The 25,130-nt window shown below is 43.5% G+C and overlaps 1 protein-coding gene across 1 annotated transcript in view; it reads right to left on the minus strand.

Moving 5' to 3' along the window:
* Window positions 1-25,130, minus strand: part of LOC126484673 (putative phosphatidate phosphatase) — a 358,366-nt gene that overhangs the window by 272,141 nt on the left and 61,095 nt on the right. Inside the window, exon 2 of the mRNA XM_050108266.1 lies at window positions 24,831-24,962. Coding sequence (XP_049964223.1) covers window positions 24,831-24,945 — 115 coding nt within the window. The 5' untranslated portion in view covers window positions 24,946-24,962. The remainder of the gene's footprint in view (window positions 1-24,830; window positions 24,963-25,130) is intronic.

Consider the following 25,130-nt stretch of genomic DNA (forward strand, 5'->3'; position numbering starts at 1 on the left):
CTTTCTCTCATCACTGGTCCCTTGTTAAAACTATCGTAAGAATTTAGGAAACAAGTTCGAATCTAAAAGGCCAAGATATCACAACAGGAAAAATATATGTAAAAGAAATGCACTGTGCAATCAAAAGTATTCACGCACCTCTTGATGGACATTAATATGAGGTGTGTCCAACCTTCGCTTTATGACGCCTTCACCTCTGCTGGTAACACCCCAATGAGGCGTTGGAATGTCCGTGAAGGAATGGCAGCCATTTCTTTCTGAAGAGCCGGAATCACAGAAGGTAGTGATGTTGGAATGTAGAGTGTGGGCAGACGTCGACGTTCAGGTTCACCCAGAAATGTTCCATAGGGTCCAGGTCGGGACACTGGGCAGGCCACACCGTTTCAGGAATGTTATTGTCCACAGACCACTGCCTCACAAATGAAATGTGTATTGTCCAACTGATCTACCGTAGGCAGTACACGATGATGTGAAAAATGTTCGTATCATTCCCCATTTAACGTTTTCTCAGGCACCATAAGTTGAATACACCCGTATCACGAAAAACATTCCAATACCGTAACGCCTGTGTTAGACATGATGGCAGAAAACGTTCTACAGTCATTCGCCAATGTTATACCCTTCCATCGGATTTCCACAGAGTGTAGCGTGACTCAGATCACTCGTTTCCACTGCTGTCTCTCTTTACATCTCCTCAAGCATCGCTTAGCATTGACTGCAGAAATGTATGCTTTTGATGAGTTGCTCGACCATTTTTGTAACTCATTCTTTAACAGCTTCCTGTGCATAGTCTTTGTGCTAGTTAGGACTGCTGGCAGCACTTTGGCAGTTAAGAGTGATTTCTGCCACTGATTTCATGCGATTTTTTGACAACCAGCTTCGGCAGTGCTCGATGGCCCCTATACGTCAGTATATGAGGTTCATCTGGCCTTAGTTTAGCTCTGGATGTTCGTTCACTTTTCCGCTTCCTCAGACATTTTTCCTGTTGTGATTTCTTGGCATCGAAGCTTCGAACTTGTTTCCTTCATTTTTACGATAGTATTAACAAGGGGCCAGAATGAGAGAAATAGAAACGTAGGTTGAGGAAACCCAGTGTAATAAGACCGGGATCCTCGGTGAATGATAGAACGAAAGCGACCTGAGACAATACGGTGCTCATTTCCGTTGGGTAGATGGTGGAGCTGTCACGAAGGGGTAGCGTAAATAACAAGTGTGCTAGTTGTTTCGGTCAGTGTCATTACGTTACTCCACGTCTCATGCTGTACCTTCGTCAGCAAAAATCCTAGCGATTTGGAGCACAGTGCGTGAGATCACTACCTACATATGGTATGTATAAAGTAGCCTGTTACATGTCATCGGTCAGGATAACAGAGTGAAAGGCTTTTAGCGTAAAATGTGGACAATATTTGCCGACAGAATTGCGACTGACTACAAGCACAGTGGATGCGGAACAGTGCTGTTGCGGAGTTACAAGTACACAAAAGTTTTAACATCACCAATGCTTGACTCGGGCAGCTTTAGGAAGTTTGAGGCCGGCCGCTGTGGCCGAGCGGTCCCAGGCGCTTCAGTCCGGAACCACGCTGCTGCTACGATCGCAGGTTCGAATCCTGCCTCGGGCACGGATGTGTGTGATGCCCTTCGGTTAGTTGGGTTTAAGTAGTTCTTAGTCTAGAGGAGTGATGGCCTCAGATGTTAAGTCCCATAGTGCTTAGAGCAATTTGAACCATTTTGAGAAAGTTTCAAATGTTCCTGTTGGATTCGCTACACGGGTGCCAACCAGTGACGAATCAACGTTCGAACTGACGGAGCTCTGCCGACCTATCCATTCTGTTTGTCTACTGACAACACAGTACTCCTCGCTTCCTTTTAAAGTGGCGTATCTGCCTCTCATGACACCTGTAGTCAGTTCCGCACTGCATAGGGCTGTCCAGATACTTTTGATCGGGTAGTGTACATTCACCTTCATAAGACAAGAGATCCACGAACAGACACTGCTTCACGGAAACCAAGTGAGGACTTAACTGTGACTGAATAATATGGGAACACGAGACATACAGACTTTTTTTAGGTCTCCAATATTCTTACAGCAGATACTAAGGGTGAAAAGTAGAAAGTTCCTTCTAAATAGGTGTCCAGAAACAAATACTTGGTGAAATATGGACAGCTAGCTGTTACGTGTTGCTTCGCCCGCGTATCAGTAGTTTTGTTATGATGTGTGATGGTGAGTAAGCAAGCTAGTAATTGCGCGCAGTCCGGAACCGCGCGACTGCTACGGTCGCAGGTTCGAATCCTGCCTCGGGCATGGATGTGTGTGATGTCCTTAGGTTAGTTAGGTTTAAGTAGTTCTAAGTTCTAGGGGACTGATGACCACAGATGTTAAGTCCCACAGTGCTCAGAGCCATTTGAACCATTTTTTTGTGATATTTTTCCACTACAGCAACGTATACCAGCGTATACCAACCCTTCCATTTTAACTCATTATGGTGCCTACATTTTTGATCCCCCCTTCTGTGATGGTTAATTTATGATTAACGTAATCAGTTAATAGATCATTATCAAATCCAGCCGCACCAAAAGCCTCCCACGTTCCATAAGTAAAGGTACCACCCTCTCTTTGTCGTGACGCCGTCGTTGTGAGTTTTCAAGCGCGTTAGAAACTTTAAGAGACAGATGACGCTCAGCCTCTAAAGTGCGACGGACTTGTGACTGTTCTAATGTCTCTGTAGAGCTTAAGACCGCCTGACGTTCTGCGTTCAAGTTCTGGAGGACATGAGATTGCTCTGAGGTTTGTTGAATTCGAGTAACTTTCGCTGCTTGATCTTTCTTAGAACTATGCGCTAAACCAGATTTAGGTTTGCGAGGCTTGTAGCAACAGTTTTGAATATGGTTCTCGGGATTACCGTCCGATTTTTTTGTTCTATCTCTACCAAAACTCTCCAGCTGTGGCAGTCTGTGTAGGAACTCAACATCATAAACCACGAGCACAATGACGTTGGATTTGCACTGTCACGGAATAATCACAGACACCAAGAGTCGCCGAACATCGCGCCAGCGTCATCTGCATGCCACTCACCTATACCATGTTTAAAAATGTTAGTAATACCCAAAAAGAAACAGCTTTCTGGAGTAGCCTATGGTCTTCCTCATGGTTCAAGCTGTCTCCATACGAATCAAATACTATCGGAATCGGTTCAGCTGCAGAGCCGCGGAAACGTAACTTACTACGTTAGTTTCGTAATTAATAACCCTGGAGTTACTGTGGAAGTGTGGATTAAATACGTAGAGGATTGTATAAGCATTGTGTTCATTATGTTGAATCGTATTATGTAGAACATATCAAACAACAACAGCATTTTCACAAAAACGATAAACTTCAAAAGTCAAAGAGTAAATAGCTTTTTCAAAGAGTAATTATTGTTCCATATTTGGCGTTATATGTTTCAACTCAGTAAATATGTTGTACTATAGACTTTCTAAAGTCACCTATGTTTTTCCTCGGCGTTCAAACTATCTCCATACCAAATGTTATCAAAATCGGTTCAGTGCTTTAGTCGTGAAAACGTAACACACAGAGTTACTTTCGCATTTGTAATATCGGTGTGGATCTAGTTCTATTACAGCCATCTATTCACACTACAGGAAGTGCTTGATATCGTTATCGCTCTTTGTTACACATTCTTCATCCCTCGTTATCAAAGAATCACAAAACTCATAAGAACCCACCTGCTTACCCAAAAACTGAAGAGCTTACAATCATGCGAACAGCAAGGCCACGGTTCTGGAGCCCATTGATCACTAATCGTCTGTCAGAGGACTACATACAGACGCAACAGATTCAACAAGGAATAAGCAGTGAACGACTGCACAAAGACATGCTACACCGCTGAGTACTGTCCATTTTCGACAAAAGCGAAATAGCTCATATCTCTGCAATTGCTCAGCACGTTTTCTAGTTTTCACCAGTACATTTTCTTGTAAAAATATTGTAGGTGTTTCCACGACATACCGTCACGGCAGCGGTCATACGGATGACCTCCTGCGACGCTGTGTGCCATCTAATGGTCTGGCAGACAATATTAATAGCAAAATCAATTTTTCTGCTGATAATGCAGTTATATGCATATACCGACGAACTACCTGATTAAAACTGCACGAATGTCCACTCATATCTTCCAAAGATATAAACCAGTGCAAATTTTTGCAACTTGCTTTAACTTTTCAGAAATGTAAAATTGTGCATTTCAACAAAAGCAAAAGTGTAGTATCGCCACAACTAGCGTCAGCCAACTCATACTTATACCCTGGTGTAGAAATTTGTGAGGATACGAAATGGAGTGATTATATAGGTGGTAGACCGGTTCATTTGCAGAAGATGTGGGTAATGCATTCAGTCTACAAAGAAGATTTCTTACAAAACATGTACCACACATCCTACAATATTGCTTAAATGTGTGGTACGCATACCAGATAGGACTAACAGGGGACGCATACAAAGAAGGGCAACACAAATGGACCCAGATTTGTCTGACGCAGGACAACGTCATGGAAACACCGAAAATCTGGAGAGCGAACGTCTAAAGTTGTACCAACATGTGAAGCATTAGGAAATTCACCAGGGCCTGCTGAAAAGTAATGCCTGCGAACGTTTTATATGAAAAGTCTTCAAGCCTTCGAAATCAATCTTTATTAACATTCTACAGCTTTATTCTTGATGTCTACATATTTTTGTGTCAACATAGCCACCAAGGCGACTAAAACATCTCTGTCACCTCTGCTTGCACTGCTTCATCACTAACAACATGAAGTCCTCGAAGGTGTTGTTTAAGCCTCGCAGATACATGACAATCGCATGGGGTTAAGACGGGGATTTGTGGAGGATGATCGGTGGCAGTAAACCCAGGCGTCGGATCGTTTCAGATAGCGCAATGCTCGTGGGTGGTCTGGCGATGTCATGCTGAGGAAGACGATGTTCCGCGTGTGGGTGAACTCTTCGAATTCTAAACTCGACTACAGCACGCTGCTCCCGATGCAGCGACATAGTTACATTACACGCTGCAATGTTACACGCTACAATTCAGAGCCTTCTAGCGGCAGAGGGCTGAAAATATCGAAATGTGAAGAATAAAAATATAGAATGCTAATAACGTTTGTTTCATTTAAAAATCTGTAAGAGTTTTTACGTAAAAAAATTCGGAGGCATTAATTTTCAGCTCTCCCTCGCGTAACCTCCGATATTCTAGTTGACCTTTACGCAGTATACAACTAGAGGTCAAAAAAGTGGAAAATGCTTGAAACGCAACTGAACATTCCAAATATCAATAGCAGACCCAGGATAAACTGCATATCAGACTCACATGGCAGCACACAAAGAAAGAAGGTTAATAATTGGCTCCTTTTACCGACCTCCCGACTCAGCAGCATTAGTGGCAGAGCAACTGAGAGAAAATTTGGAATACATTTCACATAAATTTTCTCAGCATGTTATAGTCTTAGGTGGAGATTTCAATTTACCAGATATAGACTGGGACACTCAGATGTTTAGGAAGGGTGGTAGGGACAGAGCATCGAGTGACATTATACTGAGTGCACTATCCTAAAATTACCTCGAGCAATTAAACTGAGAACCGACTCGTGCAGATAACATCTTGGACCTACTGATAACAAACAGACCCGAACTTTTCGACTCTTTAAGTGCAGAACAGGGAATCAGTGATCATAAGGCCGTTGCAGCATCCCGGAATATGGAAGTTAGTAGGAATATAAAAAAAGGGAGGAAGGTTTATCTGTTTAGCAAGAGTAATAGAAGGCAGATTTCAGACTACCTAACAGATCAAAACGAAAATATCTGTTCCGACACTGACAATGTTGAGTGCTTATGGAAAAAGTTCAAGGCAATCGTAAAATGCTTTTTAGACAGGTACGTGCCGAGTAAAACTGTGAGGGACGGGAAAAACCCACCGTGGTTCAACAACAAAGTTAGGAAACTACTGCGAAAGCAAAGAGAGCTTCACTCCAAGTTTAAACGCAGCCAAAACCTCTCAGACAAACAGAAGCTAAACGATGTCAAAGTTAGCGTAAGGAGGGCTATGCGCGAAGCGTCAGTGAATTCGAAAGTAAAGTTCTATGTACCGACTTGACAGAAAATCCTAGGAAGTTCTGGTCTTACGTTAAATCAGTATGTGGCTCGAAACAGCATATCGAGACACTCCGGGATGATGATGGCACTGAAACGGAGGATGACACGCGTAAAGCTGAAATACTAAACACCTTTTTCCAAAGCTGTTTCACAGAGGAAGACCGCACTGCAGTTCCTTCTCTAAATCCTCGCACAAACGAAAAAATGGCTGACATCGAAATAAGTGTCCAAGGAATAGAAAAGCAACTGGAATCACTCAACAGAGGAAAGTCCACTGGACCTGACGGGATACCAATTCGATTCTACACAGAGTACGCGAAAGAACTTGCCCCCCTTCTAACAGCCGTGTACCGCAAGTCTCTAGAGGAACGGAAGGTTCCAAATGACTGGAAAAGAGCACAGGTAGTCCCAGTCTTCAAGAAGGGTCGTCGAGCAGATGCGCAAAACTATAGACCTATATCTCTAACGTCGATCTGTTGCAGAATTTTAGAACATGTTTTTTGCTCGAGTATCATGTCGTTTTTGGAAACCCAGAATCTACTATGTAGGAATCAACATGGATTCCGGAAACAGCGATCGTGTGAGACCCAACTCGCTTTATTTGTTCATGAGACCCAGAAAATATTAGATACAGGCTCCCAGGTAGATGCTATTTTTCTTGACTTCCGGAAGGCGTTCGATACAGTTCCGCACTGTCGCCTGATAAACAAAGTAAGAGCCTACGGAATATCAGACCAGCTGTGTGGCTGGATTGAAGAGTTTTTAGCAAACAGAACACAGCATGTTGTTATCAATGGAGAGACGTCTACAGACGTTAAAGTAACCTCTGGCGTGCCACAGGGGAGTGTTATGGGACCATTGCTTTTCACAATATATATAAATGACCTAGTAGATAGTGTCGGAAGTCCCATGCGGCTTTTCGCGAATGATGCTGTAGTATACAGAGAAGTTGCAGCATTATAAAATTGTAGCGAAATGCAGGAAGATCTGCAGCGGATAGGCACTTGGTGCAGGGAGTGGCAACTGACCCTTAACATAGACAAATGTAATGTATTGCGAATACATAGAAAGAAGGATACTTTATTGTATGATTATATGATAGCGGAACAAACACTGGTAGCAGTTACTTCTGTAAAATATCTGGGAGTATGCGTGCGGAACGATTTGAAGTGGAATGGTCATATAAAATTAATTGCTGGTAAGGCGGGTGCCAGGTTGAGATTCTTTGGGAGAGTCCTTAGAAAATGCAGTCCATCAACAAAGGAGGTGGCTTACAAAACACTCGTTCGACCTATACTTGAGTATTGCTCATCAGTGTGGGATCCGTACCAGATCGGTTTGACGGAGGAGATAGAGAAGATCCAAAGAAGAGCGGCGCGTTTCGTCACAGGGTTATTTGGTAACCGTGATAGCGTTACGGAGATGTTAAACAAACTCAAGTGGCAAACTCTGCAAGATAGGCGCTCTGCATCGCGGTGTAGCTTGCTCGCCAGGTTTCGAGAGGGTGCGTTTCTGGATGAGGTATCGAATATATTGCTTCCCCCTACTTACACCTCCCGAGGAGATCACGAATGTAAAATTAGAGAGATTCGAGCACGCACGGAGGCTTTCAGACAGTCGTTCTTCACGCGAACCATACGCGACTGGAACAGGAAAGGGAGGTAATGACAGTGGCGCGTATAGTGCCCTCCGCCACACACCGTTGGGTGGCTTGCGGAGTATAAATGTAGATGTAGATGTAGATCTTAGAGCGAGGACACGACGGAAGTGAAACTGTGGTAAAACTGATAAAGGGAGTCCAGTATGAAATTTATTCTGATTTGGAGCGAATTAAAATAGTCAGGATACTTTCAGAAACACGGATGGCCATTTATGGCGTAGATATGACCCACAGACAGGTTGAAAGAAACCTTCAGCCTCGGCAAGAAGGTCAGTTGTAAAGACGATGGTGATTGTGACTAAAATAAACATTTCGAATGGGTTATTCCTTCAAGGAAAAAATAGCTTATAACATCACAAACAGACAAGTAATACCCTACGGCATGCTGCGAATGTTAGAAGTGAAGGAAATGGTAAGAATCGTAAAAGACAGGAAAATTTCGCATCTGGTGGAAATGAGGAGTAACATCAAACTACATTTAAGACTGCGTTTTGCTAAGCTCAGTATTTCATGTTGAAAAAAAAAACAAAAAAAAAAAAACGAGTAGGCTGTTGCGAGATAAAAAATATAGCAAAGGATCTCGAAAATGAAGAAAAAATAAAGTGGAGATTCGTTAACATCCAGAGTGGTCCACTTTTAGGATGCACACTTTAGTGTATTATTTATTTTAGGCTGGGACATGTCTCTTACGAGTGTTAGGAGTTATAGCTTTTGATAAGGATTTTATGAGAGAAGCACTTCTTCGGTAGTGGTGTTGCGTTACCTTATATTGAGGAAAGGAGAAGAAGGAGATTGGTGTTTAATGTCCCTTTGACAACGAGGTCATTAGAGAAGGAGCACAAGCTCGGATTAGGAAAGGATGGAGACGGAGAGCGGTGGTTTCGTTTCGAAGGAACCATCCCCGCGTTTGCCCCAAGCGATGTAAGGAAATCATGGAGAACCTAAATCAGGGTGGCCGGACGCGGGTCCGATCTGTGGTCCTCTCGAGTGCGAGTCCAGTGTGCTAACCACTACGCTATTCCTCTCGGTCTCATGTTGAGGGAATGGAAGGAAAGGGGCAACGTCTTCCCAAGTAGTGCACATATTACGTTTCTATATTTGTCTATTAATGTTTGTCGTACTGAGAATCTGCGGCGTAATAACGGAATAAATTGAAAAAGCTCTGAAAATATATTTGATTATTACATCAGGAAGCCACAGTACGTGAAACTTCCAACTGTCACTAACTGCGGAAGTGTTGTCAAATTTGAATCGTCCCAGAATACAATCTTATCAGCCAGGTCAGCTACAAGAGGGCGCCTATCATACTTAAAAAGAAGGGACTGTAAAGCATAAAAAGAGTAATACCGAAAGTGTAAAAATACACCTCAGGCACTCCACTTTTTAACTCACAGATTAAGAATGATAAAAGTAAGATAAAATTGTCCTCAAACATTGGTTTTGTAAACTGTAGTACTTTTGTAGGCATGGTTCTGATGGACACGTTATGCCCTTGTGTTCCTTTGTCCTTCGAACTGATTTACCCAGCTATTTATAAAACTACAGGTTTCACTGGACTCCAAGCCACAGTCTTGGCTTTTCATTTTCCATTTACACGAGGTAGCACACTCTTCTTTATGCCTTCCTCGAAGAATTCTACCGCCAGCTCCTTCTCCCACGTCATAACCTCTTTCTGCACCTGCTCTTCAGTTGAAAATTTAATTCTACTTATGTGTGCCTTCAGGGAGGTGAGAAGATGATAAACTGGAGGCGACAAGTCCGGGGAACCCGATGGGAGGGGGGGGGGGGGGGAGGATCCAAGAGCGCTTTGGTGGCTAAGGCTGTGTAAAGACGGGCCTTGTCATGCAACAAGCACACTTCTTTCGTCAGTATTCCCCTCCTTTTGTTCTGACTGCTCCTTTTTGAATTTTTTTGGAGTCTCATGATATCGTTTTGCACTGATAGTCTCCACCTGAGGCAGAAATTCACGAAAATGATGCCTTTTCGGTCCCGAAACACTGAGGCCATGATTTTCTGCCCGAAATGGTGGCTTTGAAATTGACATGCAGTTTCCGGTACCCCAGCGGTAATGTGAGTGTCTCGTACAAAGGAGTTCTGGAGAGCTGTGAAAACATGGCATATATTTCAAGACAATCTTACTCGATTTTTTGTACCAACTCATCAGTCGAAATGGAAGGTATTCCACTCCTCTATTCGACACGAACATTTGTTCTGCCTCCATTAAACTCTCTTGACCATTTCAATAAACCCGTTCCGTTCATAACACCGTCATTTCACTCGCGAAAAAATTTAAGGAGGTGTCATCCCTTCCCCGAGTAATAAGCAGATCTCAGCATATGGGTCGCACTTGGCGAGATTTCTTACTGAAATCTTTCACGCAACTGGACACTGTAGCGTGATGGTCGTTCAGGTCAGGGGCTTCCCCTCTACTATTCACTGTTGCTAACTCTAAGAGAAAGAAAAAAATTCGGAGCCAATTATGGTTAAGTACGATTACTTTCTAAGCATGCCTCGTACAAATCATAGCCAAAAAGATGAAAGAAGCGATGTATAAATAAATATACACAATACGTAAATATATGTACTATATATAATTAAATAAATATGGTATGACTACTACTTTAATTAAAGTCATCTAACAGGCCAAACAACAGAAGCACTGAGAATGTTAGAAATTTCTCCTGGAGCCTACGCTGCAGAGATTAAAGATAAAAACAAAGAAAAGCAACTGTTGAGTATAGAACCACATTCTTAACTGCCTACCGAACAATACGAAAGTAGGTTATCCGTGTTGACGCCTGATATCATCAATTAGAGACATCAGGAGAGAGAACCAAGAGAAAGTTTTATCTGTTGCTATTGGCATTAAAGCTGTAGCTACCAGAAGCTCCTGAAAGAGCAGTTCACTCGCATACTTTTGTTTGGGAATTTGTTTAAAAAATCCGATGAACTGGGTTACTAACATTTTCCGAAGGCCAAACGTAACAGCTGCGTATGGTTGGCCGGACAATTTGTATATTTTTTGATCACCGCTGCCAACCTATACATCCAAGATTATCTGATGTACCTCTCAGTACAACATTGCGAAATCATGAATCGGCTTCACTATAACAGTCAAGACTTTTTTTAGAAACATTTAAGTATTGTTTTACTCAAGGCACAAACGTAAGGGTTTCTAGGTAAAGTGCTCAGAAGTCTGAAGTGGAAGAAGACGAAAAAAGTATCATCCTAGTACCATTTAAATCAATATTTATCCTATTTCATCTCCAAAGGAGGAGTAATTCAGGTCATTATATTTTAACTGAGTTTATATTTTCAGTATAAAGAAATGAAAAAAGAAAAAGTAATTTAATTTATCAGCTTATTTGTTACGTCATCCTCCAAATATTTCAGTAAGAGCAAATGCAATTAATAAAAGTAGATATCTACATAGTATTGCATTTTAAAAGGTCAATGAAATCAGGCCGAGAATAGAAATACATAACGGACGAAACGCAGGGCTGAAGGGGAGACAGCAAAACCTCTTTTTTATGTGTGCCGTGGTTAAGTATGAGAGGCGTTCAATAAGTAACACAACAATTTTTTTTTTCTGAAAGCAGGTTGGTTTTAATCAGGATTCCAATACACCATATTATTCCTCACCCTTTGGTTACAAAACCCTATTTTTCAACACAATCTTCGTTCAATGCGACCGCCTTACGCCACCTTGCTGGGAGTCATGTCTACTGGTCGACATCGCAGCCAACATCTCGCTGCATCACTAACCTCCCCACCATCAAAGTACTGCTTCCTGCGGAGTTCATCTTTCTTTGGTCCAAACAGATGGAAATCGGAGGATGCGAGATCTGGGCTGGACGGTGGATGAGGAAGAACGTCCCAGTGAAGTTTTGTGAGCTCCTATTAGGTACGCAGACTTGACTGTGGCCATGCGTTGCCATGGAGAAGGAGAAGTTCGTTTGTATTTTTGCGGCGACGAACCCGCTGAAGTCGTTACTTCAGTTTCCTGAAGGTAGCTTGAAACACTTTGGAGTTGATCGTTTGACCATGAAGTCGGCATCAAACAGAATAACTCCTTCAGAGCCCCAGAAGACCGTCGCCTGACTTTACCGGCTGAAGATGCCGCTTCGTACTTCTTTTTTCAGAGGAGAAGTGGCATGGCGCCACTCCATGGATTGCCGTTTTACTTCCGGTGCGAAATGATGAATCCATGTTTCATTGCCTGCAATGATGTTCGACAAAGAATTGTCACCATCAGCATCATAACGCGCAAGCAATTCGGCAGAGATGGTCCTTCGTTGCTCCTTATGGTCTTCTGTCAGGAGGCACACAGCTTTGAGTACCCCAGCTGGTGTACGAGTTTGTCAGCGCCACTGACAGAGACGTCCAGTTGAGTAGCGATGTGTCTGATGTGATGCGTCGCTCACCTCGAAAGAGAGTGTCAGCCCGTACCAACACTGCAGAAGTCATATCCGTGTGCGGCGAGCCGCCACGCGGCAGATCGCACACGTTTGCGCGACCTTGTTACTGTGATGACAGACGCTTCGCCCAACGACTCACCGTGCTTTTGTTCACTGCCAGGTCTCAGCAGACATTCAGCAAGCGTCTATGAATATCTACGATGCTCTCGTTTTCCGCCAAAATAAACTCAATGACAGATCTCTCCTTTGAACGCACTTCCGTTACAACGTCATTTTGAAGGCTACGTGTAGCATTGTCACCTATCGGAACTTCATGAAACTAGAGGAGATCAAGCGGTAATATTCCACTATGTCCCACAACAAATTCTGCATTTTTTCAACAGAAATTAGCCGAGAAAAAATGCGTTGCATTACTCTTATTGAAAGCCCCTAGTATATTACACCCTTGCTAAGCCAAATTTGCATTTTCCAACTTCTCTGTATTTTACGTCCAATTGCTACTATTTTGTTGAGGACTCGGTGAAACGAGCCGTATCTGTGCAAGATCGACATGTTGAAGCTATACCTTCCAGTCTGTACAGTTCCTCCTCCGTTAGTGGGTTACTCATTTTGGTTTTAGGGTTCCTCAATTTCAATAATTTCCCTTTCAAAGAAATGTAAACATCTGCTGTTGACATATTTTCTTTACACAAGTCAGTGTGTTATGAACTATCTTGCTATTACCTTCTAATTTCATTGCTGGTCGTCCAGCTACTATTCTTAGAAAATCATCTGCTATAGCCATACAACCTGATGCTCCTTATATTCTGAAGCCGGCTCGGTATTGCCTCTGACTTTCAGCCACTTACGGAAACCTCTCCTGATTTCAGTTTCTCTTATCATTGCAGTAATGTCGAAGAACGTAATAAAAACACCTATAATAATCTATCTTCTTGTCTATTAAAGGGATATGTCCGTTAGAAATTTTCAAATGCTGCAGCTAACTCAAAATTACGCCATTTACGCATTTGTTGATTTCTTGTCTAAAGTGACGCCTGATTCATCACATTCCCCATCGTGATACCGTACTGCACAGGACTCATGCCAGTCATGTACTTATAACGCTTGAAGGGACTTTAGAGGGACATTTTCTGTACATTGGATCGAGTATCTACCATGCAAATTGGCCTGTAAAATTTTGGGTGGTTTTCGTCTTTGCCTTCACGGTGAGTTATTGAATCTTGTGTACTACAAGTTTCTGAACAGCTACCTTTCCCTCCAGTCGTCTATTGTCATTTGGGTTTTATAACATGCCTTCTATTTTTACACTCGTCCGTGGGGCAATAGCTCTTTATCTTCTTGTTTCACCTGGGCTCCTTTGTCGCTCTATTTATCCTTATCGAGCACAAATAATGACTTCTCGTCTGTCCTGTTCTCCGTATTAGAAACTACAGGAGTTAAATAATCAAATGAAAGCTGATCCCTAATTCAGCCCCTGTAAAATAATCACACGTGAGAAAGCGATCGAACTTTGTTTGGAAGCTACTGAAGAGACACGTGTTGAGGAAGTGGAACTGCAGCGGCAATAGACGGTAGAGGAAGCGGATGCTTCGATTTCAGCTGTTGCGGCAGCCGCAACAGGAAGACAAGCGTTCAGCTGGAGGCGCCTCTACGGTGTTACCACACGGCGTCACTGAGTTTCAGAAATCCCACCTTCTTTACCGTAGGCGGTAACGCAGACTTCCACGCAGAACAAATACCAGTGTCCTCGGTTGAATCCTGAACACCGCTGCGTGTCATGGAAAGGGAATATGTTCACTGTTGTTGTTGATTGGACTATCGGATGAGGACTTTGAGCTCGCGGCCAGACATTACACTTTTCAGAAAGGAAGGAAGATTGAGTCCGGAACCACGCGGCTGCTACGGTCGCAGGTTCGAATCCTGCCTCGGGCATGGATGAGTGTGATGCCCTTAGGTTAGTTAGGTTTAAGTTGTTCTAAGTCTATGGTACTGATGACCTCAGATGTTAAGTCCCATAGTGCTTAGAGCCATTTGAAGATTAGAGTTTGTCCTGTCGTCATCGAGGTTATTGAAGTACAAGCTCGGATTGGCGAAGCATTAGAAAAGGAAGAGTCGATGTCGTTTTCATAGGAACCGCCCCTGCATTTGCCGTAAGTGTTTTAAGCAAAGGAGGGAGGACATGGATCTAGTGGGTCTAAGGCTTCTATCAAGGCACTCGTTAACCAATCTTCTGACAAAATAGCAATTGCGAAGTGCCAAATTTTGCATTTCGAAATAGATCACGCAGAAGAATCGTACAAACATACTGTCATTTGACCATCGCACTGTCTCCCATAAAGAGAACTTAGTAATAAGCATCCCTGGTCCACAGGAGACACTGAAAGAGTTGAAAGCAGTTAAGTCGCCAGGTCCTGATGGAATCCCAATTCGGTTTAGCAAAGAGTAGTCTACAAATGATTCAAATGGCTCGGAGCACTAGGGGACTTAACTTCCGAGGTCATCAGTCCCCTAGAACGTAGAACTACTTAAACCTATCTAGCCTAAGGACATCACACACATCCATGCCCGAGGTAGGATTCGAAACTGCGACCGTAGCGGTCGCGCGGTTCCAGACTGTAGCGCCTAGAACCGCTCGGTCACTCCGGCCGGCAGTACTCTACAGCAATGGCTGCTTACTTAGCTTGCATTTGACGGGCGTCTCTCGCCCAGCGCAAAGCTACTGGAAAAAAGTGCTGGTGACTCCTATATATATAGAAGAAGGGTAAAAGAACGGTCCCACAAAATTACAGACCAATATCCTTAACATTAGTTCGTTGCAAATACTCTCAGGTCGAATACAATAAATTTCCTTGAAAGAGAGAAGCTTATATCTACGAATCAGCACGGTTTTAGAAAGCATCGCTCGTGTGAAACCCAGCTTGTCCATTTCTCACATGATATACTGCGAACTATGGATAGAGCGCAACAGGCACATTCCATTTTCCTAGATTTCCGTAAAGCGTATGAACGGTTCCACACTGCCGACTTTTAACCAAGGTTCAAGCATACGGAATAGGTTCCCAGACATGTGAGTGCCTCGACGACTTCTCGTGTAATAGAACCCAGTATGTCGTCCTCGACGGCGAGTGTTCATCAGACAAGACTATCGTGGAGAGCGCCCCACGGAAGTGTGATAGGACTGCTGTTGGTCTCTGTATACTCGTACATAAATGATCTGGCCGTCAGAGTAAACAGCAGGCTGCGGCTGTCCGCCGATGGTGTTGTGGTGTATGGAAAGATGGCGAAGTTGAGTGACTGTAGGAGGAAACAAGATAACTTACACATAATTTATAGTTGGTATAATGAATGGCAGCTAGCTCTAAATGGAGAAAAATGTAAGGTAATGCAGATGAATTCTAGTACAGAATTAATAATGTTGCTGCTTGACACAGACACATCGATTAAATATCTAGACGTAACGCTGGGGATCGATATGAAATGTAATGAGCATTTCAGGAAATGGAACATTTAAGGACCGTAATAGGAAGGGGAATGGTTGACTCCTGTTTACTTGTAGAATTTGTAGGAAAGTGTGGTTAGTCTGTAAAGGAGACCGTATACAGGATACCAGTGCGACAGACATTGTTGAGTACTGTTCGAATGTTCGGGTTCCACATCAGGCCCGATTAAAGGAAGACAGTGAAGTGAGCAGAGGCGGGCTGCTAGATTTGTTGCCGGTAGTTTCGAACGACACGCAAGTCTTACGGAGACGCTTCTTGCGCTCGGTTTGGAATCAGTGGAGGGAAGACAACTTTCTTTTCGAACGGTAATACTGAGAAAATTTAGAGAACCGGCATTTGAGGCTGAATGCAGAACGGGTCTACTGACGCCAACGTAGATTTCAGGTAAGGACCACGAGGATAAGGTTAGAGAGGTTAGGGCTCGTAGGAAGGCATATAGACAACTATTTTGCCCTCGCTCTATTTGCGAGTGGAACAGGAAATGAAATGTCAGCGCCCTCTCCGTCACATACCATACGGTAGCTTGCGGAGTATGTACGTAGTTGTAGATGTAGATGGATGGACGAGGACTTGAACTGGCGTCTTCCCGAATACGAGTGCACCCTGCCAATGCGGTCAGTGTTTTCAAGAGGAGCAGGCTCTGTGTTAGCACCTGGTCTCACCCCTCTTTCCTCCCCATCTGTGATAGAAACTTGACACACACGCTCGATGCACACGCCGTATAAACTTAACCAATCACACGTCACGAGCGAAAGTCAGTCACGAATCTCGAAACCGCCATGCGTGCGAAGAAATCCTTTCCGTTTAGGCAGCTGAATATCTCATCGGGCACTCGTGGAAGAAAAAAAAAAAAAAAAAGACGTCGCGGCTTTTGTTTTCTAGCGAAAGAAGTAGTGCAGTGATTAGGGTACTGGACTCTGATTACAGAACAGGAGGGTTCAAACCCCCGTCAGAACTACCAGATGTATACCTGTACGTTTTCCCTGGTTTCCCTAATACGAATACAGGAACACTTCCTTTGAAAACGAAGGATGAAAAATTACGGTTTCACGGCCACTTGATTTCGAAGTCATTAGAAATGCAGCACAAGATCGACTGTGATTAAGGACGTGTAAGTGCCCTTTCAAAGGAACCATTCCCCTTCGAAAAGGCTGCGAACGCTTTCCCGCTCCATCTTCGCCACTTCGATGTTGTGCTCCGCCTTTAAAATATTTCTCAAATGAAAACTTGTCCCCTAGGAGTTGTACAGTTATCGTATTTATTTGCTATTGGCCAATTTAGGCATATTAGTCCTTATTCGGCAGCATTCAAATAATCTCTAAGTAACATCTTGCAACACAGGGATCAATTCATCACCCCATTTGTTCCCTGATGCAAATCCAGTATGTGCAAATAACACATAAGTATAGAAGAGAACAATGTGATTAGATGTAGAACAACTTCGGTACCGAAGTTACATTGAGAGTGTGTGTGTGTGGGTGGGAAGGGGGTGAGGTGAGGGGGGGGGGGAGAGGGGGGAGGGGGGGAGTTACCGCACTCATATACGCGTGTCCCTGTTTAAATAAGCAAGTTAAGTTCATTTTAAGTGCTAGGCAGAACGCCCTCTGATGTGGTGTGAGAAGTGATGTGGCACATGGCGTAGCAAGTACTTGGCAGTGGCGTGGCAAGCAAGTGACTCGACACCAACAGAAGTAAGGTAGCACCATGTCTTCTTCGAATGCTAAAGGTGTTCTGTCTTTAGTAGGTTTAATGAATGTTTTGTGTAAATGAAGCACAGCTACATGTGCGTCTGTAGTTTTTTTTCTCAGTAAACCTTTGCTTTTCACATACAAAATTAAAAACCATTGTCGTGTGTTTCACATGTGTTCTCCAGGGCGCAACATTTCTCATTCGATTTTGAATAAATTATTCGAGTGAAAATTTGAACAGAAAATTTTTTCAAACTTTATAGTCTCATTTTCTAGCTCGATGTCCACCTGGGTAGCTGCGGGGTCAGCGTGGCTGATGCTAACAGAAAGGACCCCGGTTCGATTCCCGGGCGGGTCGGATATTTTCTCCGATCTACTTGTTGAGCCACTTATAAACACTAACGTGATCACTGAGACTCCACATCACTTCATGAGCCAACATAGAATTTATTCTCGTGATATCTATACATACAGTCTCTGTAGCGCTGTACCAATGCAATCGCTTTCATAAGTCTCTCATATGCGACCCCTGGAGTGGAAAACCAGCTGCGTAAATAGTCACTACACTATCTCCAACTCGTTCCTAGCGTCTCCTCCCTATACAAAACAGGACACCAGTCTGCAGTTAAAAGGGAGGAGGATACACACAAGTTTTCCACGGAACAAATGGAATTTATTGTCTTTTGTAAGATCTCCCCATGTTCGCCTTGTTGCTGTCAAAGACTACATCCAAGTGAATGACGCCTCCACGCTCTGATGTGAAACTTCTGTGCCCAGAGCACCTTCCAGTCGAAAATCGAGTTTTAACGCCGTACTTGACAAACTGGCACTAGGAGCAAGATGGAATAACATTATACATGACCTGTAGTTAACATACCATCCAGATGATGGCAACTTGCAACAGGATCGAAATGTTAGACTATACAGAAAACAAAATGACGTGTGGAGGCATGCCAAGAAAAACTTCATTCAAGACGTTTGTTTTGTGGTTTTCAGTCCAAAAACTGCTTTGATGCAGCTCTCCACTTTAGTCTATCCTGTGCAGGTATATCGATCTGAAAATAACTACTGCAGCCTACACCATTTGAACATTAGTACTATAGTCATTCCTTGGTCTCCCTCTACAATTTTTAGCTCTCTTATTTCCCTTACCAAAGTCACGTTTCGTTGATGCCACACGGAATGTCCTATCAACTGATCGCTTCTTTTAGTCAAACTGAGAGATAAATTTCTTTTCTGCCCAATTCGATTCAGAAACTCTTAATCAGCTACTCGATCTAGGAGATGGACAGAGACAGGAAAGAGCGGTTTTCTATAACACAGCATTACAGAAACTTTTGTTCTCTTGTCGTCTGAACTACTTCAGGCACGTTTCACTTCTGCACAAGGCTATACTCATGACAAATACCTTCAGAAAAGGCTTCCTAACATTTAAACTATTATTAGACCAACTAAGTATGCGCGCTGCGCAGGTATTAATTTACTGCAATCTTCTTCTAGTCCATCTCCTACTGCCCCTCTTCCTGTCCATCACTTAATGCCCCCTTCCTCTGTCCATCCCCTCCTCTTTCCTTTCTATGTCCAACTTCTCTTCCCCACTCCATCTGTACATCTCGACCTTTTACCTTTCTTTGTCCATTTCCTCCTCCCCATCTCTCTGTCCATTTCCTCCGTCTGACTGGTGTTTATCACCTCCTCTTCTTTCCTCTGTCCATCTCTTTCCCGTCTCTGTCCATCTCCTGCCCCCCTCCCTCTCTCTGTTAATTTCCTCCTCTTCCCTTTCTCTGTCCACATCTCCTTCCCCCTCTCTAAGTCTGTATCCCCCTCCCCTCATTTGTGTTCATGTCCTTCTTTGCCCTGTCTGTCTGTCCATCTCCTAGTCCCCCCTTCTCTCAACCAATTATTACCCTTACCCAATAGGAGGTCGCTACTTCTTACCCCCGCAGTAATTCTTTCCTGAAGTAAGTAATATGCGTACGACGTTTGGTTGAAATCGGTTCAGGGCTTTAGGAAGAATTCTTTACTCGTGGCCCTGGCAGCATTCGCAGACGCCACATATATTTAAAATATTTCACACAAATTTGTACACATACTTCACCTCTATGTATCTCTAGCCCTGAAATTTCGTTTTCACGTAACCCAGTGTTTATGGCGTCGAATTTCTTGAACTATGTGTCGTGCAATGATATAATCTTGTAGGTACATAGTGGTACATGTGCATACTGTATGCGAAATGTGTTGGGAGTAGAGTTAGTAGTTAAGAAGTAATAGGTTAAAACCTGATGCCTGATGCGGCAGTTTTACTGTATGGACAGCGAAAATATAGCAAACAATAACTTTTTCCCTTCATGATTTTGGGGGGTGCATCAGAGAGAAAAAGTTTCAAAAGGTTTGAAATTAGATGAAAAGTTTGTTGGACGCTGCTAAGTGTTCTCATTCTCAAGTACTGGATAAATATAGAGTGGCTAATTCCGCATAATGAACTTTGGTACTTCTTCACCGCCCACTCCTTTAAGAGGAAGATCGTTCTTACCGTTACAGTAATTCTTTCCAGACAGAAAGTGATATGTGTACAACGTGAGTGGTTGAGTAGGAGTTGTCCGGTATACATACATACATACATACACTTTCAGAATATGTATGGATGTTAACACAGTTCTGTTATTCACAAAGATTTTCTTATTATAGCCAGTCCTCATTTCATATCCTCTCTACGTAGCCCATCATCAGTTATTTTGCTACCAAATCAACAAAACGCATCTACTATATTTTAGTGCTTCATTTCCTTATCTAATTGTCTCAGCATCGTCTGATTTAATTGGACTGCATTCTAGTACCCTTGTTTTACTGTTGTTGATGTCCGTCTCATAACATCGGGGATAGGCTACAGCCCACACTTCCTTCCTTCTCAACTACTGCTTCCCTTCCATGCACTTCGACTATTAGACGCCAGTCTGGTTTTTGTACGAGTTGTAAGTAACCTCTCGCTCCCTGTATTTTATCCTCGCTACTATAAATGTAGGTTTGCTTTTTTCAAGTTTTCTTCTACCAAAAGCCGTAGGGTCAGCATTGCCTCACGTGTTCCTATATTCCTGCAGAACCTACGATGATCTTCTCCAAGATCGTCTTCTACCTGTTTTTCCATTCATCTGTTATTCGTGTCAGTATGTTGCGACCATGGCCTATTATCCTTCATGCTACCAGTATTTTTTGGCTCACTATCACTGGGGTTACGTAGTCTCCCAGTAATTTACATCGCATATATTGGCAGCATTTTAATGAGAAATAACATAAAAACGTACATTACAGTAGTTGAGTGTAACAGTAATATACATATACATTATCTTCCAGAACAAAACAAAGCAATTTGTTTGGGATCATATTGATGGTTCAAATGGTTCAAATGGCTCTGAGCACTATGGGACTCAACATCTTAGGTCATAAGTCCCCTAGAACTTAGAACTACTTAAACCTAACTAACCTAAGGACATCACACACACCCATGCCCGAGGCAGGATTCGAACCTGCGACCGTAGCAGTCCCGCGGTTCCGGACTGCAGCGCCAGAACCGCACGGCCACCGCGGCCGGCGATCATATTCATCCCAGTGGTACTCAGTGCAAGAAACCATGAATAAATTTTAATGTGTTCCAAATATAAAAATGGACAAAACATCATTGGATACAATTGAATCAAAGAGAGAAAGACACATGTTTTGAAAATAATAGTTTTGAAAACAAGGGAGATACATATTTCCAATGTGATTATGGGGTTATATTGACCTCAGTGGTACTAAGAGGATTAAACTGATCGTTTGGTGATATTCACAATTGTCAGCAACTGTCTTCTTTCTAATTACTGCACTTTTCTTAAGACATGGGTGTATTGCGCCTGTGTCACATGACTTCCTTACAAGTTGGAATAGTTTTGTCGTGGCTGTCTCTCTCAAGAATCTCAGTAATTCTGAGAGAATGTTGTCTATTCCTGGGAACTGTTTCCACTTGTGTTTCTCAATGCTCTTCCGAATTCTACTGGCACTGTCATACCTATCATCTCATCTTAAATTAATACCTGTTCTCTTTCCATAATGCGCGGGATTAGCCGAGCGGTCTACGGCGCTGCAGTCACAGACTGTGCGGCTGGTCCCGGTGGAGGTTCGAGTCCTCCCTCGGGCATGGGTGTGTGTGTTTGTCCTTAGGATAATTTAGGTTAAGTAGTGTGTAAGCTTAGGGACTGATGACCTTATCAGTTAAGTCCCATAAGATTTCACACACATTTGAACATTTTTGATCTTTCCATAATACTGTCTTCAGGATTGTTTCCCTTATACACTCAGGTGACAAATGTCATGGTATAGCAATATGTACATATACAGATGGCGGTACGGTAGCGTATACAAGGTATAAAAGGGCAGTGCATTGGTGGAGGTGTCATTTTAATTAAGGTTATTCATGTGAAAAGGTTTCCGACGTGATTATGGCCGCTAGACGGGAAATAGCAGGCTTTGAACGCGGAATGGTAATTGGAGCTAGACGCATTGGACATTTCGTTTCGAAAATGGTTAGTGAATTCAATATTCCGAGTTCCACGGTGTCCAGAGCGTGCCGAGAATAACAAACTTCAGGCAATACCTTTCACCACGGACAATGCACTTGCCGACGGCCTTACTTGACGACTGAGGGTTGTGGCGTTTGCGTAGAGTTGTCAGTGTTGACAGACAAGCAACACTGCGTGAAATATGGGACGTACGACGAACGTAGAACAGTGTGGCAAAATTTGGCATTAATGGGGTACGGCAGCAGAGCACCAAAGCAGTGTCTTTACTAACAGCCCGACATCGCCTGCAGTGCCTGCCATGGGCTCGTGACCGCATCAGTTGGACCCTAGATGACTGGAAGACCTTGGCCTTGTCAGATGAGTCCCGATTTTAGTTGGTGAGAGATGACAGTGGGATTCGAGTGTGGCGTAGACCCCATGAAGCCATCGACACAAGTTGTCACCAAGGCACTGTGGAAGCTGGTGGTGGCTTCATGATGGTGTGGACTGGGTTTACGTGCATCAGTGACTGCAAATGGCTATGTTTGGCTACTTGGAGACAATTTGCATCCATTTATGGACTTCATGTTCACAAAGAAAGATGGAATTTTTGTGGATGAGGTGCGCCCTGTCATCGGGCCCCAATTGTTCGCAATTGGTTTGGTGAACATTCTGGACAGTTCGAGCAGATGATTTGGCCACCAGATCATCCGACACGAATCGCAACGAACATTTATGGGACATAATCGAGAGGTTAGACAGTGCACAAAATCCTGCACTGGCAACACTTCCGCATTTACCGACGACTATAGGGCCAGCACGGCTCAATATTTCAGTAGGAGACTTAGAACGACTTGTTTGTTGTACGATGCCAGGTCGACTTGCTGCGCTATTCAGGGCGAAAGGGGGTCCCACACGATACTAGGAGGTATCCCACGACTTGTCACCTCAGTGTATAGAATCTCTATTTATTTAATATCAATTTATCCATTTTACTGGTTACTATTTCGTCAAAAACTGACATTTCGCGTCCGTGGCTGTGTGCAAAACCGGTTTTGAACCGACAGGTTCACCTTCAGACATCTAGTCCACGTTTTACATTCGATTCCGCCTTTTGTTTCCCCATCCGACGAAAGTTCCTTGGGGTGGTGGTGCCGATGAGAAATCCGCGCCATTATATTCAAGTGCAGGCTGCTTATCATCTTGCAGCAGCGAAAACAGTATAATGCACTTTTTTGTGTATAAAAATGCACGTAGTGTAGAGCACCACTCACACAGTAAGAAGTTTCACCACATGGAATAATGTGTACATAATGGCACGGATTCTTCAATGGCATCACCACCCCATGGAAATTTCGTCAGATGGGGAAACAAAAGGCGAAATCTAATGCAAAACGTGAACTAGCCGTCTGAAGATGAATCTGTGGGTTAGAAACCGGTAATGGTGCTGTTTAAATAAGTAAATAGCATTGTAAAAAGTGGCTGGTTGCTGTAACATTCTATGTAAGAATCAACCTATATTTTACTGGTTGTTCAACACCATGGCTGTGAATTATATAAGTTTAAGAAATACGCCAACCATCCACTTTTTTAAATAGGTTTTGTTAATATGAATACGCGTTTCGACCTTTCACCCATCTTCAATTTGCGTGATAGACATGTAATTCTTCAGTTAGGACATCGTTAAAAATCATCGTCATCATTTAAGACTAATTAAGCCTTTCAGCGTTCAGTCTGGAGCATAGTCCCCCTTATAAAATTCCTCCACGATCCCCTATTCAGTGTTAACATTGGTACCTCTTCTGGTGCTAAGCCTCTTACTTCAAAATCACTATTAACCGAATCCAGGTACCTTCTCCTTGGTCTATCCCGACTCCTCCTACCCTCTACTGCTGAACCCGTGAGTCTCTTGGGTAACCTTGCTTCTACCTTGCGTGTAACATGACCCCACCATCTAATCCTGTTCGCCCTGACTGCTACATCTATAGAGTTCATTCCCAGAGTTCACTGTGGAGACCCTTCTGCGACTGTTTCCATCTACTAGTACCTGCAATCATCCTAGCTACTTTCATATGCGTAACCTCAACCTTATTGATAAGGTAACCTGAATCCACCCATCTTTCGCTCCCATACAACAAAGCTGGTCGAAAGATTGAACGGTGCACAGCTAACGTAGTCTTGGTACTGACTTCCTTCTTGCAGAAGAGAGTAGATTCCAGCTCTTTCACTATGTTGCCATCCTGTGAGAATAGCCCGCATCTCGTGGTTGTGCGGTAGCGTTCTCGCTTCCCACGCCCGGGTTCCCGGGTTCGATTCCCGGCGGGGTCAGGGATTTTCTCTGCCTCGTGATGGCTGGGTGTTGTGTGCTGTCCTTAGGTTAGTTAGGTTTAAGTAGTTCTAAGTTCTAGGGGACTGATGACCATAGAAGTTAAGTCCCATAGTGCTCAGAGCCATTTGAACCTGTGAGAATATGCATCCTAAGCACTTGAAACTGTCCACCTGTTCTAACTTTGTTCCTCCTATTTGGCATTCAATCCGTTTATATCTCTTTCCCACTGACATTACTTTCGTTTTGGAGATGCTAATCTTCATACCATAGTCCTTACATTTTTGATCTAGCTCTGAAATATTATCGTTAAAAATATCGAGCGCAATTTGGATGCTGCAGCTACCCTGCGCAAATACATTTTTTAATCTTTAAATAATTTATTCCTTCCGCCTTCCAGCCTCCGCTAGTTTGATTACTACTGGTTTGCCATCTAAATTGTTGATATTCATACAGTTGCTTCTCTATTCTCCAAAAGTCTCTTTTAAATTTTGTGTACGCTGCCTCTCCTGTATTCGTGCAATTTAAAGTATGTATGCCGTATATTGACTAGCGGCTGGTACTCACCTAGCAGTATGACGGTGACCTCGAGGGTGACCCTGAGCAGGGAGAGCCTGACCACGGCCATGGCGTCTGCGGGTGGCGCCGGGCAGGGCTGCTTCTGCGGCGGCTCGCTGCGCATGCGCGGGCCGGCCCAGCCTGGAACACGCGTCGTGACGTCACCGAGGGCTCTCTCCATTAACGAGATCGCTGTTTAGGCAGCCGCACGATCCGCGGGCCCTGCTGCTGAGAGCGCGGCGCATTCTCGAGTCTGGCCCTTCACAGGGCCCGCCCTCCATTGATCAACGCCGCTGTTGGGGGCCGTGG

The sequence above is a fragment of the Schistocerca serialis genome, chromosome 6 (assembly GCF_023864345.2).
Source record: "Schistocerca serialis cubense isolate TAMUIC-IGC-003099 chromosome 6, iqSchSeri2.2, whole genome shotgun sequence".
Taxonomy (NCBI): domain Eukaryota; kingdom Metazoa; phylum Arthropoda; class Insecta; order Orthoptera; family Acrididae; genus Schistocerca; species Schistocerca serialis.